Source organism: Sinocyclocheilus grahami, unplaced genomic scaffold, assembly GCF_001515645.1.
Source record: "Sinocyclocheilus grahami isolate Dianchi unplaced genomic scaffold, SAMN03320097.WGS_v1.1 scaffold710.1, whole genome shotgun sequence".
NCBI classification, from domain to species: Eukaryota; Metazoa; Chordata; class Actinopteri; order Cypriniformes; family Cyprinidae; genus Sinocyclocheilus; species Sinocyclocheilus grahami.
The window spans coordinates 520,227-538,747 of record NW_015505889.1 but is presented as its reverse complement, the minus strand read 5'-3'; the positions used below and the strand labels follow the sequence as shown (position 1 = coordinate 538,747).

Here is an 18,521-nt window from a genome sequence, read left to right as displayed (position 1 = left end):
ATTGGTTTGCATAATGAGAAATTTGGAGGGCTCAAGTGTCTTTAATAATGAACTGTCATCACTCATTTACCTTTAGTTAACACTACATATAACACAACGCTCAGTAACAAAACATTACTGTCTTTCTTAAATGCTTATAAAACAGGTTTGCACAAGAGGGAACGGTCTCCTCTCTGTGCAGTTTAATGCTGGTAACCCTCTGTCACCCTTAGGTCTGTTAGTAACAGTCAAGTCAAAAGGAAAAGTAACAGTATTGGGGTATTTTCGCTTTTACATAAACTACACCTTTTATAGAAAAAGAGAAATCATTTATTTCAAACAACACTCTTCAGTTTTATATTTTAGGATACAAAAAAAGAGAAGGGTGACTTATCCAAACACTACTTGTATACCCCACTAGTAATATAATCCTGTAAATTACACAATTTCATAAAACCAAATTTGTAAGTAAAACAGTAATAAAATAGATGTGTCTGATTGAGTTCTACTGATTGTTGTCCTTTAGCAAATGAGAGGCCTGAGGCTTACATGGCTGATAGATAGTAGAGACAGAGAGAGATCTGTGCTGGAGGGAAACATCAGAGGAATGGGTCAACTACAGGGCACCACACGCTAAACAACGGCATTTTATTCTCCCCTCCCCTCCCCCCACACATCAAAGAGTCACGTAACGTGTCAAATACTCAGCTGGTTCTCTGTCATAGTCTTCTAAAGCTATGTGTTTGTGGCTGTATTCTGAAGAACACTGAGTATAGAGATATAAAAGGCCGTGTTTGGATGACGGATGATCACGGGGTGTTTACTGCTCCTCTGGATCTCTTGCTCCCTTTAGTTCCCTTTCCCCTTGCCTTTCTTTCCTGTGGAGAGATTGACACAAATCTCATTATTCAGATCCAGCGGTAAACCCGAACCTCTTGACGACGCCTCCCTGTCTCACGCTGGTTAGGAAATGCATATGCTCTAAGAAAATAATGCTACAGTATTATTGCTTGAATCCACATTCAGATAAGCATATTAACCACAAACATACGATTTAAAAGGACTGACTTAGACATCTGCCTCTTATGTATGAGCAGAGGTTCATTATTGATTTCAGAATCCCACTCAGACACCCACCACGGCCAACAGGCCAAGATTACACAACCAGAGCAGATTACACGCTTTACTGTTTCCATTCAGCTAAACCAAACTAAACTACTGCTTACAATGTAAGAAGACCTGTTGAGTCATGTGTGTTTGAGGAAGCTCTTATTAAAGGGGTCATATGATGCGATTTCAATTTTTCCTTTCTCTTTGGAGTGTTACAAGCTCTTGGTGCATAAAGAAGATCTGTAAAGTTGCAAAGACTAAAGTCTCAAATCCAAAGAGATATTCTTTATAAAAGTTAAGAGTTAACCACGCCTACCTAAAACGGCTCATTCGAACACGCCCCCACGTCTACGTCACGATGTGGGAAGATTTGCATAACGCCGCCCAAATGTTCACGCAAAGAAAGAAGGCGTAACTTTTATTCTCGCTGTAGTATTGTTGTTTGGCCTTCTAAAAGAGGACGATATCCACTTTGTCATGCCTAGAGCTGATCCATGCTGGTCGCTGAGGAAATACATCAACTTCACGCTGTGGATCACCGGATCGGCTTTCACCGAGGACGAAGCGGAGTCCAGCCCAGGGTCGTCACATGTGGTTGCCGCAAGCCCACTGGCCGCTCCTTTGTCAAATCTAGACCGCCGGCCTCCGCTTACTCAAGCCCACCGTGTGTGACGCTGTGTGTTTCGTTGTGAAAGCGAAACTACTTTGTTTGGCCTTCCAAACGAGGACACGACTAGAAATCAGTGGTTAAGTTCAACACTTCAACCCAAATATTCAGATGTGTGCAGCACATTTTATGGAGGACTGTTTCCTGATCCTGGGAGAGTAGACTACAATGCCGGCTGTTCTGACTCACAGACTGTAAGTAAGTTTTTTATATTAAAGAATTTGCCACTGACGATTCAAACGTGAGTTTTGAGCAGTGTAGAGTAGCGCTTGTTGTTTGTCATTTCTCCGATCACAAATGCAGACATGGTTTTATGTTTACGCGGCGCGATGCAACGTGTAAAAAGACAGTATACGTCATTATAATCCGTAATTATGTCTCCACTGGATGCAACAAATGCCTCCTTTGTAATGGGTTTTAATGTTTTTGTCTCGTCACTCCATCACAGTATGGTAAGGGTCGTAACATTTCCGTCACACGCTTGAGGTATTCAGCCAATCACAACGCACTGGATAGCTGGCCAATCACAGCACACCTTGCTTTTCAGACCGATGAGCTTTGTAAAAATCGATGTGTTTCAGAAAGGCGGGGCATAGAGGAGAAACAATAATGTACAGTATGTGGAAAATAATGTGTTTTTTGAACCTTAAACCGCATAAACACATTTCATTACACCAAATACACAAAATAATGTTCTTTTTAGCAACATCATATGACCCCTATAAAAAAAACTTAAATATGTCAGTTTTGGGTTTGGTGTTGAAGGTGTACCTTTGGGTTTGTTTTTGACCTTGGTGGTGCAGGGTTTGGACACAGAGATGGTTTGCTGACAGTCAACGTTGAAGAGAGCCTTTACCAGAGTGCCAGAGCGGTTCTTTGTGCTTGTGGCTGCGTCACACTCGCCCCAGTTACCAAATTTATACTTGCAGTCGGCTGCATGAAATGAGTTACAATTTAGTATGTAAGATAATATGAAATGCACAGAACAAACAGAAATACACAGCAGCACAAAAGCACAAAATTAAAAATTAAATGCCAGAAATAATAGTGATGGCTAAATATAAGAAGAAACTGTGAGAAGTTAGAAAATTTCAGCTGATTGACCAGTCTTACTCACCTCCAAAGTCTTTCTTCCAGTTGCAGGGCACTCTGCATTTGACTGTCTTGGTCTGCTCATTGCAGGTGCCTTCCCTCGTGCCTGCTCCACAGTCCCCGTTATTGGCCACACAACTGCCATAGCGCCATTCCGCACAGTCCGAACCACCCTTACCTCCTTTATTCTTCTCTGTCACATGACACACAGGCAGCGTTATTTCATTTCTCCCCTTCAGCCAAGTATCACAGAAACTCATGCAAAACTGCTTAGTTTAAAAAGCAACACATTTTCAGTGATATGTCAGTATTTGCTTAAAGGGATAGTTCACCCAAAACTGAAAAGATATTTTGTAGAATGTTGGTAACCAAATAGTAGCTGGTTGCTACTGGCTTCCATATTCCATACTATGGAAATCAACGGCTACCAGCAACTGTTTGATTACTAACATTTTTCAAAATATTTTCTTTTACATTCAACAGAAGAAAGAAACTTGAGGGTGAGTACATGACGACAATTTTCGTTTTTTGGGTGAACTGTCCCTTTAAGGCAGGAATGCACTAACATTAAATGACTTTTAAAATCAGAACAGATTTTAAAACACTAGGCATCACACTTGTCACATATGTAAATGGTTACAGAAGAAAAAAACTGGGCAATATACAGCAAACATTTGAAAATCACACACCACCAGACTTGCAAGCCGATCCTAACACAACAAACATGTGCCCCTCTTTTATAGAAGAAGCACGATGAATGAAAATATGAGTTCTAAAACTGGCTCAAAATATCATGTTTGGATCGCAAATAGAAATAACATGTTTGAAATCCTTCAACTGGATGAAATCACAGTCATAAGATAAAAATTGGAGTCTGTGCCCATCATACACTATATGCAATTTTCTATAAAATGCCCAAAAATTGTAGACTGGCTCAGACTTTCAGCAACTAGCGCTGACTTGTCCATACTGCAAATTGGGGAAAAATCTGTTCAAAAGTAGTGTATTCCAGCCTTAAGATTCAAAGAGAGAAATCACAGGATATAATTCTAAATGAGAGCTGAACTAATGGAAGAAATGAAAGAGGGGAGAGATGGTCTCTTGCAATATTTTATACCTTTCTTGTTTTTCCCAGCCTCAGTGGTCACGATCATTAAGGCCACCAGCACCACGATGAGGGTGGAAAACAGGCCACGCATTCTGAAAAACACACACAATCATCAGCTGCTGCAGAGCAAAATTGCCGTTTTCAGTAACTGAACAATTTCTGTCAGAAGTAGTTATCAAAGAGCAGGACAGTAATCGAGCCATCTATGCTGAGGCGTTACTTCGCCCTTTTAATATTTCAAATTCCAAATTAGAGATGAATGAATGGAGCTCATAAGGGTGATCATTCAGAATGATTAATTAGAGCTTCACTGACTGAATTCAACGGACTGGCATTAAAATGTCGCAGACTTGGCTCGTGCAAACACAAAAGGTCATAATGCTGGACTGCATGATTCTCTGCTATCACTGCCACACATTTCTCCAGCCAACCACAGAAATGGCACACAAACACATCACACAGGAGTATGATGTAACAGCTACTGAAATGGGAGAATACATGGTGAATTATGATAATATGACGTTCTTGGCACCAAAAGCACCGCCACTGTACAAGCTTGTTGCTTTGATTCAGGAAACATAAACATCCAAAACGACACAAGAACATTCGCAACCCTGACTAACATCCATTCACACTCAAAAGAAAGAGACTTGACGTGTGTCTTTGAACGTGTCCTTCTGTCCTGCTGGTGGTATTGGCTCCAGAGACTCAGAGTCCTCACATCTGCGTTCTCTGTCTGCTCAGCTGTGCATAAATGGTGTAAATGAATAAATCTCTTTTGCTCTTCTGCTTCTCAACATGTCAGCATTAAAAACTGAAAAAAACCCAAGACCCCACAGCGCTGACAATGGTGGGACGTTTATTTTCATTAACACCGTGAATGGTAGGTGCAAAATTTGTAAATTTTTTTCTGAGAAAAGGACCTTTTTCAATCTCACATTTATTTGCCTGGATCATCTCAAATGAGGGTTTCTCCATGTACACAGATTTGCTTATATGGGTTTTGTGTTTGTTACTCTGGCTGCGTGAGCGCGCTCTTTAGCTCTGCTTGTGATCTCCATGGCGATGATTCACCCGCGTGCTGTGAGATAGTAGGAGCGTATTGTCTGAAGAGAATGGAATCATCGCCGCGGGGCGCCATTCTTCCGGAACGCTCCGTGGATATGAAGGCAAGAGGACTGAAGCAGCAGCTCACGCAGAGACGTGCACTCACATATGGACCCACACAGATTACAGAAGAACGCACATTCACAGATCAGCCAGCTTCCCACAGACACATTTACTAACAACTCAGCACCATTGTCAGTGAGGAGTGACTTTTTTGTCAATAAGACGACATCCTGGTTCAGAGTTCTGTTAGCAGGAAAAGCAATTAATGGTAACAAAAGCTGATCTCCTGTTGAAAGAGAGGACGGTCTCTGTCGCAAGACTCAAAGCAGCCAGAATTAGCCGGACTGATGAAAAAGCAGTATTGTACGGTCTTTGAGGATAATTAAGCATCTATTAGGTCCAAACAAGTCTCTTGTTCTGACTATACCACTTTCCATTCACTGCAGTCGAATTGTCCGTCCTTCCATTCATTTGCTCAATCACATTGACTGTTTTGCTCCGGAGGGCCTATCGGATCACATGTTTTCTAGCTGCTCTTGTTCCCGTCGTCGTTGAGCAACACAAACTCCTGTCCCAGCACAAACGCCATCCCTCATCACTCAGGCGCCAGACCTTTATAGGCCACCATAAGCAGAGGCAGTAAAAATGCTTTCAACCTCTGTTTTTGCCCTCCATCTCTCACTCTTAGACACTAAATGCTCTTCTAAAGCCGTTTATAAAATATTCTGTTGACCCAGTAAATCCTGCAACTCCCTCCAAACAGTAATTAAGTGTCAGCCGCTCAGCGGAGCATGACTAACCTCTCTCAGAAAGACACAAATCTTGAGCACCCCAACCCCCATTTTCCTGGCCCAAAAATGTCTTCACCCCCTCTCCGGGTCCAAAAAATTCCCCCTCCTCACCTTTTTTCTCTGACCTTTCTCCGAAATCTCTCATCAGGCAGTCTTCTTTGTGGGATATATGTGTGTGTGAATGATGGGGAGGGGGTGTTCCAGACATCCTAACGAGGCTGTTCTGACCCGCTGGGTCCACACACACACACACACACACACACATCTCACACACTCTGAGGGTAGAAAGCCCTTTAAAAGCCCCATTTCTCTCACAGAAACACGCTCTTTGAGGGCCTTACTCACTCATCATACACCATGGGGTTTCCATTATCACAAGCGCAGAGGAATGCGGGACCGCTGGACACACACAGTTTCTCTTCTCTCCCCTCCTCTGGTCCTCTCTCCTCCCCTCACATCTTTTCAGAGCGTTCCAGCACCCAGCGCTCGAGTGTGCGAGTCCCTCGCCGCGCAACCAGCTGGACTTCAAACTCATTTCCATAGTAGAGAAAACAACACAAAGCTCTGACCCACTTCACTCATAGTCAGACATATGGCACAGTTTCACGCTTATCAGTGCCACTTTTCAATTACAGATTTCCATTTGGAGTGTTTCCTTTCAGCAACTCTTAAACTCTATTACAAGCGCTGCGTTTTTCTGTAAAGACTATATTAAACGGAGGTGCTTTCATTAAGTCTGAAGCAAAGCAGGCCCTTAAGGCTGAGCTGGTACTGTGCGTTAGTCTTGAGACACAGTGCAGAGGGAGTTCAAGTCAGCACTGGCTTTATCAGTCATCTAAACCGCAGAGAGACAGACTGACAGACAGACACGGGGGAGGAGAGAGACGTCTGGAGACAGTGTTCAAACCAAAAACAGCTGTTTAAGTTCACTTCAGCACAAGATTTACTCAAACACAGGTCTGAGGCTAGCAGTCATAAATCATTGTGAGTCTTCCATCATTCTTTCTGATGGGCGTGTGCAGCTGGGTGATGTCCCCACACACACACACACACACACACACACACACACACAAAGGCTGTCACCAGTCCAGTGCTGTGAAGCATTAGGTAAGTGTTACAACAAACGCTTTCCGACAGAAACTGACCAGCATAGCACTGGAGGCCTGTGAATCTGAGGGTTCAGAGTTAGTGAGGCACACACACAAAAATTAACATCTGTGCTCCTTAAAGAGAAATCAGTGACTGAGACATGTTATATACACACCCTGAGGACATACACTCATATATCCAGAAGCTGAGTTAAAAGCATATCTTTACTATGCAGAGGGCAAGAGAGCTTTGTAATATCGCTCTGAAACACACTCCATTTCTCCTCTGTAGTAATGTGAAATAAGTCCTTAAATGCATATGAATCTTGCTTGGCTAACAAAACATGAGTGGTGTCTTATATAAATAATAACTTATCTATGTATAATACGCATTAGGGATGTAACGATTACCAGTTTGACGATAAATCATGATAAAATTCCCCACAGTTAGTATTACCGTTTCATCTTTTAATTATCATTAAAACTGTATTAGATTACCGCGATTTGAACAACTCGTGATAAATAAATACTGTCCAGCATAAAGCACAGTTTTAAGTAACAGTCTCATGTGCGCACAGCATGCAGAGTAGTTTAGTTTTGAGTGAAAACATTGCAGAAAAGCTAGGAGGTTTTAAAAGAGTGCTAAGGGAATTATACAAATTAATATATGAATGTACCTCTGAAGGTTCTGACTGTCTTCAGAAACGATTCGATGGCATTTTGTTTTCATTATCGCTCCATGTAATACCTAAAGGAAGTGTTCTTAATCGCAATACTGCTTTGTCTATGGAGGTTACCGGAAACAGCTCTAATTCTGCTTTTCCATCAGCGCCACCTGCTGTCAGCGAGTGGTTTTACAGACACCTATATTTACATTCAGTCTGTGTGCAGTTTCTGTCTGGTCAAAAACTGACTGTAAATTTTGACCGGTTGATGAAAAACAAGCTTATGTGGATTCTACACATTTAAACAATTCAGATAAGTTATCTAGAATTATTTATGGAGCAGATAAAATACATATAATCATTTATTAATCAATTATCATTTTAACACATCTTTTCTTTATTTAAAGGCTGAAATGTGAGGTTTACCTTTTTATTAAACTTTTTCAAAGCTTTATTTGAACATTAGATATTTCAACATGCTCTTAAACTGTTGTCAGTCAAGTTGTCATTTAAAATCTGAACATCATTGGTAATGTTATTGTTTTAGTGATTATGCAAACAAAAGGCAATTTTCTTTGTTGTTTGTTGATTTTTAAATATAAAACTAGAAGCGATTTATGTGTCGGTACTTTTTTGAACATCTCCAGCACATTTGAACAATACCGTGATAATGCTAATAACCGTGATCATTTTGGTCACTATAATCGTGATAAGAAATTTTCATACCGTTACATCCCTAATACTCATTTGTGCTCACTGCCCAGAATTATTCATATGAACTGGTTAACATTAAAGTGATCAGTTTTCTTCTCTCAATTACAGTCTTGTTTTATTTTATCTGATCACAGTGTTTTTACCCAAAGAATCTCTCTGCTATATGCTCACACCAAAACAGGGCAGAGGACAAAAGGTTGAATGTTTACAACTTTGCTGAAGTGCTGTGAAGTGGTATAGCTCCAAATATGTAATCCCTTCAATAAAACTGCATTTTTTTGCACTTTCTTATTCCCACTCTGGGATGAAAAGGCCTTGAAAGTGTCTAAAGAAAGAGAAATGAAAGAGTGGGGGGTGGGAGGTCAGAATGCAGGTCAGGTGAAAAGGGTCTCTCAAAGAGCAAGAGAAGAAAAGATGGAACGCGGTCCTCTTCCTTTCTGTCCTGCACCCTTTGACCGTACTCACTTTAATCACTCTATTCAAGAGGAGAGAGAGGGAGTGAATGAAGCCAAGAGCATTAAATGCCCAATGATCCCTTAATGTGGCGCACACACACACAAGATTTGAGCAAGAGAACTGAATTATGGTGATTTTTCCATTTAAAGCATTAGCTGACACACACACACTTTTCATATGCATCAGAAATTAAAACACACTATTTACATTTCAGTCAGGCTGAAATAAGCCAAAGTCAAAAGTACATAGAAAAATAAGACACTCATAACACTGACAAGCATCTGTGCAACATTATTGGCTAGTGTAGACCACCACTTGCTTTGTGTAAAAACTTTTTTGCAAAGACAGCCACAACAAGCTGCCTATCCACACAGCAACTGGGCACACTGAGAGTGAGTGAGACGGGAGGCGATCCAGAACATGCCTAATGATGCCCAAAAATGCTTCTTTTTAAAAAAAACCTTATCACAGGTTTTGCGACAGCCTATAATACTAATACTATAAAACTGTACTTTATGGACAGTAAATGTAATCAATATACTTAATAAGTCTCAAATTGTGGTAGAAAAATCTTACATGTATCCACTACCAATTCAAGTAGTTTATGTACTATTTCTACCTAAACTGTGTAATTTAGATTCAAGTAGTCGTTTCACATTATCTGTGGTTTTATATTTTGTACATTCATCTATTATGGAAACCAATTGTCATCATAAACTGATGAGGGTCTTACAACTCAGCAAACAGTTCCCTACATTGCAAGAATGCAACAGCTCGCGGCACAAACGTAGTACAAATGTACCTCAGGAACGTCTAATTTATGGATAACAAAACCCCTTAGACCAAATCAAGAGTATTATCACATAACGTTACTTCCACTGAATTCATATCGGATGTTTATCTTTACAAGTTTAACAGTCCTCAGGAAAGTCAACTTTTAAAAATGTCTAGTCCGCACTTGGTTCGTGTCTAATATTCGTATTCGTATGTGTAGCCTATATCGCGTGAAAAAAAAATCAGCTTGTTCACTTTTTCGCTTTATGATAACTTCTCAATGGTACTTAAAAAAAAAGTTTAACGGAGTAAATCAAACAGAAAACCCATGTACTGGTCAGATAACAACTGTCGATGTGAAAAGAACAAAGTGAACTCACTTGTTTTCTGTGTTGAAAGTTTCCACACTGAAAAACTGAAGTTTCGTGCCTGAACTCTTCTCCAGCATCCGCCTTTACGCGTCGCTCCGGCTCTTTGTTTCCCCCCAAACTAATTTAACCTGCTTCTCTCCCCCTGAACCCCATTTAAATGACCCCCGCCGTGACGCCGCAGCCCCGTCAGCCTCAGTCAATAGACCTCAGGCACAGTCACGAGACTGCACTCTACTGTAAGTCAACCTACAAAATGTAATCATAATTATATTATTAGACGATATAATAAGAATAATACAGACTCAAAAATATCAATTCAGTATACAGCACAGTACTATAAATGTATATAATGAAAAGACAACAACAAAAAAAGATGAATACTATTAATTGATAACAGAGATGGCAGTTTTGGCAGTTGCTCAGGACAGAAACCCAATAAGACTAAATCAAATGATCAAAACACGCAAAGGACAAATAGTACAGAGAGAAAACAAAATGACTTCTATGTCAACAGAGGATATAAAATAATGTATCTTGACTACCATGATCAATGCTGAACTGACTATACGACTATTTACAAATTCAGCACAGAGACAAGTAGATGTCTACTTGCATCGTTGTGGGAACCTGGCTACCAAGAACAGCACCTCCGGATTAGCTATATACTATAACCGCATAATTATTACAAACATGTACCATCTCAATTTTGCAAACCATCATTTAAAAAGAAAAAGAAAAAAAAATCAATATAAATGTAACGGATACAAACTCTGGTAGGAGTTTTCAGAGGCTATGGATTCTCTTCTTTTTTGCCTGCTATGCGATTTCATGTGGGTGTATTTGTGAATGTGTGTGTAGACCCCTAAGGGCAGGAAACAGCGGCTCAATAGGACAAATGGTGCAGTCAGATAAACAATCTCTCTGCAGGCTGAGACAGTCCAGAACAGAACACATACAATGACCTGAGCCAACTCTACCCATAAAGCCATTCTCATAGCGTTCACATACTGTAAAACCTACTCTTACTATACAAACACTCACTTGTTGCACAATCATGCACATTTACAGCAGCACACACATGGCCCCTATAGATCAATAAAAAATGACAGCAAACTACAAGGACGTGGGGCATCAGATGACACTTTTGATGATGGCAGGATGAAAAATGGATTTGTATAGTTTTTCTGTAAGCTTTACATTTCAGTCAGAGCACATCTTCTGTAGATCTTGCTTTCAAAATAATGCCAACATGCATTACATGTGAATTTAAGATCGAGTGGAATTGATCACAAATAAGTTACAGCATGTATTTAAAATGGAACGTGTTGAAATAGAAGCAATTAAAATAATCTCAATTAGACTTTTTTTTTTAGGTGGGCTACATTGTAAATAAATAAATAAGCAACTTCTGAATGCAAAGTACTGTCCATTTCACACAGTCCACAGGGGGGGGGTGGTGGTGTAGGAAATCAAAGTGGGGTGAGGAACAAAAAGAAAGAAAGAATGGGTTGAGAGGTTGGGAGGTTTATACAGGCTACATATTTTGTAGCAACCTGAAAAGGCAAGACCTATTCCCTGCTCTCCACACTGAAACTTCTGTCTCACAACAGAGGACCAGATGGAACAATCACTGCTTGAATAAAAGGCAGCTCACAGCCACCACAAATGATCAACAAAACCCCAACACCCTTCCTCTTCCCCCTCGCTGCTTCTTTGGATCAGCGGGAAGTCATGGGAAAGCTTGCCAAATGGGCAAAGGGTGAACCAGCATGTGAGTGTTTGTCCATGAAAAGGTTAAAGAGTTGAGGATGAAGTCTGTGCTTTCTAAGATAGAAGTGTAGCCGGCATTCACGTTGTGATTATTTAAAAGGCAGGGGTCACTCGAAGCATGACCAGAAGAATGGACTTCCTCTCACATACACATGCTGATGTTTTTTTTGTTTTTTACTCCAAAAACTAATATGTAATGTAAGACAACCGCAATGACTTTAAACAAGTTCACAATTCAGAAGCACCCAAACCAGTGAAGACGTTATTCTATTAAATAAGTAAACAGTTGTAATACTTTACAGCAAGGTTTCATTTGGCAACATTAGTTAGGTATCATAAACTAACAATGGACAACAATTACAGCATTTTGTAAATTAGGTTAGGTTAATGTTGATTTATGCATGATTGTTTGTTGTTAATTCATATTGCATTCAATCATGTCAATTTACACAACCTGAAAAATGTGATTAATAAATTCTGTAAAAAAAAATTGTTCAACATTAGTTTGCGATGTATTCACTAATGTTAATATATTTTTTGATATTTTCAACTCTAACACTATCATAAAAAATAAAAAATACAAATAAGATAAATAACGATACAAATAATAATTAAATAAAAACAAACAAATAAAATCTTGCGAAGAGCTGAGCTTAGCTATGACTACTCCCCCAAAAAAAATGGAACTAACTCGCTGAACATTGGATCAGTCTTATCTATAGACATCCCACATCACCAGGATTCTACATTCATATCATATATGGTGATAACTCAATGACTGATATCATGACTCTTTTACTGACTGCAGCCAGGGACAGGAATTGCATTAATACCTGCTTCTCATCTCTGAGCCGGCAGCTCACTCCTGCAGAGACAAAAAGAAACTCGGTATCAGAGTCTGAGGGAAATGTTGTTAATACATTCCAAGGATGATACAACTATATTAAAATTAAAACAGCTCTGAGCTGTTGCAGACTGCAAAGCCTCACATTCACCCATCTGTGGATTAGAGGGAGACCTGAATGCAATACAGGAGAATATACATTTTTCAAAGGCTCCTCACAAAAAAAACAAAACAAAAAAAAAACCATTAAATGTAAACAGAGTTATTATATTTAACTAAAAAAAAAACATTAAAACATAAATTAAATATATTAGATGAAAGCTTCAGTTGTCAAGGCAACATTTCAAAGTTGAAGTACTAACATTACTTACTGAAAACAAAATAAATAAACAGAAACTGAAATAAAAATAATCTGGTCTTCTTACAAACGTATCAGTATTGAATGTCCCACTAGCAAATAAAAAAATTAATAGTCACAGAAAAAAAACATACTTACAAATTCAATACTGATGTGGACCATCTTACCTTAAAATAAGCAGCCACAGTTTAATCAATCTATATGAAAACAATGGCCTCAGGTATGAGGGTCTGTTTACTTCTTAAGGCATAGAAAAAGCATTTTTGTTCAAGTGGTGGATCAGATCTCACTTTTATTCTTTACAATGAATCACACCATTTTTGCTTTAAAATGATTATCATAGGCTTTGTAAGATTATCACAAGGACAGAAAGATCACTCAACATCCAGTCTCTTAAAATATATGTTTGTTATTAGCAACAAATGACCTTGCTGTTCAGTATGAAATATTCAGTATGCTTTATTATTTTATTAGCCAGACAGTAACAGATAAGTTCATTGAAGAGATAAATATTAACTACATTACAGAACAAAATATTCATAAAACATTTCTTAAAACCCAATATATTGCACCATGCTTTCTGCTTTCTCCTTATCAAAACCTCTAAACAAATTATAGCCTTGAATTGCATAGCAACTCAAAAAAAAGGAAAAAAAAAAAAAAGAAACCTAAAACTAAACACAATTTAGTCTCAATGTCAGATCGTTTCCCCTGTAAATCAATGAAAGAGGCAGTTCTTCCTACTGCTTTCATGCATCTCAATGATGGCTAAAGGCTTAATTGAGCAAGAAAATACACAGCAACAAAACACATTCAGAAATTCAAAATACATACATATTACATTGCTTTGCCCTTTGAAAGTAAAAGTAAGATTTCCATACAAGAATCAGAAAATGTGAGATTTCTTGGAAAATCTCATCTCTTAAGTAATGCCGTAAAAAATGGAGTGTGCATTCATAATGTTGGTGAAGTACAGAACATGGAATATACTTCAATAGTGTCTCCACTATATTGAAGAAAAATAGGATATTAGAGAAAAGTAAATAATGGCAAAAATAGTGCTTGCCGACAGTGTATTGCTGATGATAAGAGAGGCTGAAATAAGCTATGCATTTAAAATTTGGTTTTAATAAGATAATAGAAGGACATGTAAGGTCGAGCTGTAAATAGCTGCTTGAGAAAACATGTATGAATTATTTATAATGAAGCACTGTACAGAACCATAATCATGATCTGTTGGTTGGACGAGAATAAATCATAGGAGAGGAGACTGAAGGGTAATATGATGCTGCCAGCATCATTTACAATCTCTTCTGAATGGGCCACAGAGTAAATGGATCAACACCAAAACAAAAGAACCATATCATTAAAGCCTGGGTGATAAAATCTTAAAACCAGACTCAATTAAAAGGTACAGTGGGTTAATGCAGGGCATAGACCTCACTTGCCCTTAGAGCTATAGAAATGATATACTAAATGCTGTCTACAGCACTTAAAAACTGCCCATTAAAACATCAACTTCACCGAGTTAACAGCTGTGGATTGTTCATGCAGTAGAACATCATCATGCCAGTCAAAAATTCATATGGCTAATAATCAGGTATGGAATTGTGGACATACTGACATTTGTAAATCACTTAAGTAATTTAAGGCTGTTGTATTTCTAAGGAAGTCCAAATCAATTAAGACGTTTTACAGAAAAAATATGAAGTGTTGAGCATTGTAGTAAGGATCTAACATATTTTAAATAAGAAATAAAATGTTGTAACAAACTGAATTGATATCATATACTCAGTATAACTGCTTTCTAAGATTTAAGCGACGCTAAAATTGGTTCTAACTACTACAGTACATAAGAAGAACTCACTCCAAGTGTTGATGAATGAGTTCAAACATTTGTGGCAAATCTATGCCATCTGTTCTGCCCATTAGTCTGACAAACTCTAGTTTTAGGATTTTGATAATTATGAAGAAATTGAAAGCCTCAAAACACACAAAATTGTCTCTTAATCCCTTCAATCACTGTGAGCGCGAGAGGTTCCTGTAGGCTGTTTATCTCAAACAGTAAAATTAAATGACCGAAATTCCTCAGTAAAGGAATGAAGTTGGCATGATTGAGTAAAAAGCTCTGTTGTCTTGAAGACCATTTACAGTGTCAGCCCATCTTCTAGCTTTGTTTTCTCCCAGAATGCATTTGTCTAAAAACTATATGAAACAGCTTTTTGATTACTATAGTACAGGAGTTATTTAGTAACACCAATCTTCAAAATCCAAATGTATTTGTATCCGATACATATCGCACAATCAGCCTTTACACTTCTCAGATGGAACATGAAAAGGATGAAAAAAGAAAATTGCCATGGACAACAAACCCTATTTTTCATACTAAAAATGTCTAAAGGGGGGGGGGGGGGGGGGGGAACCTTAAAAAAAGTCTTAGAATTTAAGAAAATCGATCATTAAGACATCACGTTTATTGAAAGAGTTCAGTGTTTATGGCATATGAAGTCATTCATATAATCTCCTTCATCAAGGCTCCTGTCAAACAGCTGTCTGGGTAAAAGGGTGAGATGGATGGATGGTATTTGAAACACTCAAACTTTCCAAAAAAAGAACACAATTGAGAGTGCTGAAAATGCATTTCCAACAGCAAATGAAGAGCACTAAAAATGCTAGTGTGTTCAACCCAAACACAGTGTTACTTATTTACAATATGAATATGCATACATACTGTATAATTACATTGTAAAGAACTTTGAAATCAGTGGGTCATATCATTAATGAAGTAGTAACTCTCTGGACAGAGAAGAGTTTCATTCTATAATGTAAATAATTGAAATAAGTCATAAATTACTAATATTATTAAATATGTATGCTTTCAAGGCCAAATTAATTTCAATATATAATGATTTAGGAAAATAAATATAAGCATCCTAAAATCTTGAATCTGCATTAAGACATCAGCACTAAAAAAAATACGAAACAAAACAATAAACTCTTATAGAGTGCGTTGTTTTATCACAAAGATTTAAGAAAAATGAGCTGAATCACAGAGAGATCTGTTCTCAACTCCAATAAACCAAAATCTAATTTACAGAATTTTATAATACAAACATGACAACACATCTTTTAGAGCTACAAATTATATAAACATCTATTTACTTAAAAATATTGTAGGAAAGAAGCTATATTTTAGTACAACAATTATAAATCCAGAGTATAGAATAAAGAAGGCAAATCAAAGCTACAGTGCAAATGCCTCTTAAACAGAAAGCTACTCGCATACATTTACAGTACCGAATGTTATTAGAAACAGCACAGAAATCTATGAAAATGCAAAATCCTTCCAATAACACACCTGAAAAATAACTAAATGGTTCTGATGCTTCAGATCAAGACCCCAGAAAACATTCCTATATTTGAACCAACCTGAACTCTTTCAGTGCAGGGCAATCTAAAATGTTACATTATACATTAACAACATGTCATTTAATGGCTCTACTGTCTTTAGGAAATAAGTCCGCTAACTGAAATGTTGGTTCCGGTTCCGGTTCCGGTTCCTGTTGTGTACCACTAACCAGATTAATGCTCAGCCATGACAGAGCAATACTGAACCTAGCTGTGGAGTCAGGACTACGGTGAATGCTCCAGATACACTTACAGGCAGGGATGAATCTGGAGACAGACACCAGCCCATGCATCTTTAAATCCTCATCGTATTCATTTAACATTCAGCATTGTCAAACTAGAAAAGCAAGCTTGATGAGTGCATTAACATATGCATTCTGTCTCATACATACAAACTCTAAGATGTTTTGGCAGTGCAATGAAATGAAAGACATTAAGTCCAACAGGTCATTCGGAGAAAGATGATGAAAGCTTGGGACCTCTTCAGAGACAGTAAAGTGTGCAACCATCTTCCCTCTCTGGGAATGTATCACCCCCCCTGCGGTCCAGAGAGCCTAAGACGGGTTTAGCGATACATTTTTGGTTACTGTTGTTTTGGCACAAAAAGGAGGACACCGGTTGAGGTGAAGGGTGAGAGGTTGAAGGTCAAACTGCAGTCTCCTGGTCTTCACGCTGGATCATTTGGTAGTGCTGGCGGTTCTCGAGATACGCCGCAAGTTCTGCATCTTTCGCCTTCTCGGCACGATGCTTTGGAGTGTCGCCCTGGAAATGAAGAGACATGTTAAGTCCAAACATAAAAAATGCTGGAGAGGTGTATATATATATATACACACACACACACACAGTGGTGGCCAAAATTATTAGAACACTAGTATTTTCTCCAGGTAAAATATGGTTTTCTTTTGCTGTAGTGTGCGATTAGGAGATATCAGTTTACATTTACATTGTAGTAAGGATCTAACATTTTAAATAAGAAATAAAATGTGGTAACAAACTGAATTGATATCATATACTCAGTATAACTGCTTTCTAAGATTTAAGCGACGCTAAAATTGGTTCTAACTACTACAGTACATAAGAAGAACTCACTCCAAGTGTTGATGAATGAGTTCAAACATTTGTGGCAAATCTATGCCATCTGTTCTGCCCATTAGTCTGACAAACTCAAGTTTTAGGATTTTGATAATTACAGTTTATCTGTTTATTGCCATTTTGCCATTAATTGTAATAATCCTGTGAGATTTTTGTTTGCACAAAGAGCCTGTCAACAGCCAGTGCTCCACACTGATCATCATCGGTCCGTCTGAAAAAACATGAAGAAACAGAACAAACTGAGACAGACTCAATCCAGAAGAACTGTGGCAACGTCTCCAAGATGCTTCAAGAGACCTCCCTGCAAAGCTACCTGAAAAACTATGTGCAAATGCACCGAGGGCAAAAGCTACTTTAAACGCAAAGGATGGTCACACCAAATGTTGATTTAATTTAGTTAACAGAAGTTAATTAATAAAGAAAATCTATTTATGGCATTATTTTTGATAGCATCCTCATTTTACAGCATTTTTACACAAGTGCCTAAAACTTTTCACAGTACTGTAGCTTTACAGGGAGGTCTCTTGAAGCATCTTGGAGACGTTGCCACAGTTCTTCTGGATTGAGTCTGTCTCAGTTTGTTCGTTTCTTCATGTCATTCCAGACGGACTGATGATGATCAGATCAGATCTCTGTGTGGAGCACTGGCTGCTGTCAGACTCTTTGTGCAAACAAAAATCTCACTGGATCATTACAATTAAAGACAAAATGAATGCTTGGAAACGTAAACTGATATTTCCTCCTGGAACACTACAGCAAAAGATAGAAATAACTGACTTAAAGGGGTCATATGATGCGATTTCAATTTTTCCTTTCTCTTTGGAGTGTTACAAGCTCTTGGTGCATAAAGAAGATCTGTAAAGTTGCAAAGACTAAAGTTTCAAATCCAAAGAGATATTCTTTATAAAAGTTAAGAGTCAGCCACACCTACCTAAAACGGCTTGTTCTAACACGCCCCCACATATCTACCTCACTATGTGGGAAGATTTGCATAACGCCGCCCAAATGTTCACGCAAAGAAAGAAGGCGTAACTTTTATTCTCACTGTAGTATTGTTGCCGCTTTCCGCCATGTCCTGAAGACGCTGTGTGCAAACTACTTTGTTTGGTCTTCCAAAAGAGGAC

At 38.4% G+C, this 18,521-nt stretch overlaps 2 protein-coding genes across 6 annotated transcripts in view; both read right to left on the bottom strand.

Annotated features, from left to right (window-relative positions):
* Nucleotides 1-21: 21 nt before the first annotated feature.
* On the bottom strand, nt 22-10,736 carry LOC107560118 (midkine-B-like). The gene is made up of 6 exons (XM_016244196.1): nt 10,695-10,736; nt 9,935-10,171; nt 3,966-4,048; nt 2,874-3,041; nt 2,528-2,689; nt 22-857 (listed from the first exon to the last, which is right to left on the bottom strand). Exons 2-6 carry the CDS (start codon nt 10,000-10,002, stop codon nt 829-831), a joined length of 510 nt encoding a protein of 169 aa, XP_016099682.1. The 5' UTR covers nt 10,003-10,171; nt 10,695-10,736; the 3' UTR covers nt 22-828.
* Nucleotides 10,737-14,133: 3,397 nt separating this feature from the next.
* Nucleotides 14,134-18,521, bottom strand: part of dgkza (diacylglycerol kinase, zeta a) — a 127,629-nt gene continuing 123,241 nt past the window's right edge. For all 5 annotated transcript variants that reach the window (XM_016244185.1, XM_016244186.1, XM_016244182.1 and 2 more), the window contains one exon: nt 14,134-17,067. In XM_016244185.1, coding sequence (XP_016099671.1) covers nt 16,951-17,067 — 117 coding nt within the window. In that variant the 3' untranslated portion in view covers nt 14,134-16,950. The remainder of the gene's footprint in view (nt 17,068-18,521) is intronic.

What these genes read in the sequence shown, in the direction of transcription:
- LOC107560118 (XM_016244196.1), bottom strand. Translation starts at nt 10,002, where the DNA reads ATGCTGGAGAAGAGTTCAGGCACGAAACTTCAGTTTTTCAGTGTGGAA. An exon ending in GGCTGGGAAAAACAAGAAAG is followed by an intron (nt 3,042 to 3,965) that starts GTATAAAATATT and finishes GTCATGTGACAG; the next exon opens with AGAAGAATAAAGGAGGTAAG. An exon ending in GGTCAAAAACAAACCCAAAG is followed by an intron (nt 858 to 2,527) that starts GTACACCTTCAA and finishes ATCTCTCCACAG; the next exon opens with GAAAGAAAGGCAAGGGGAAA.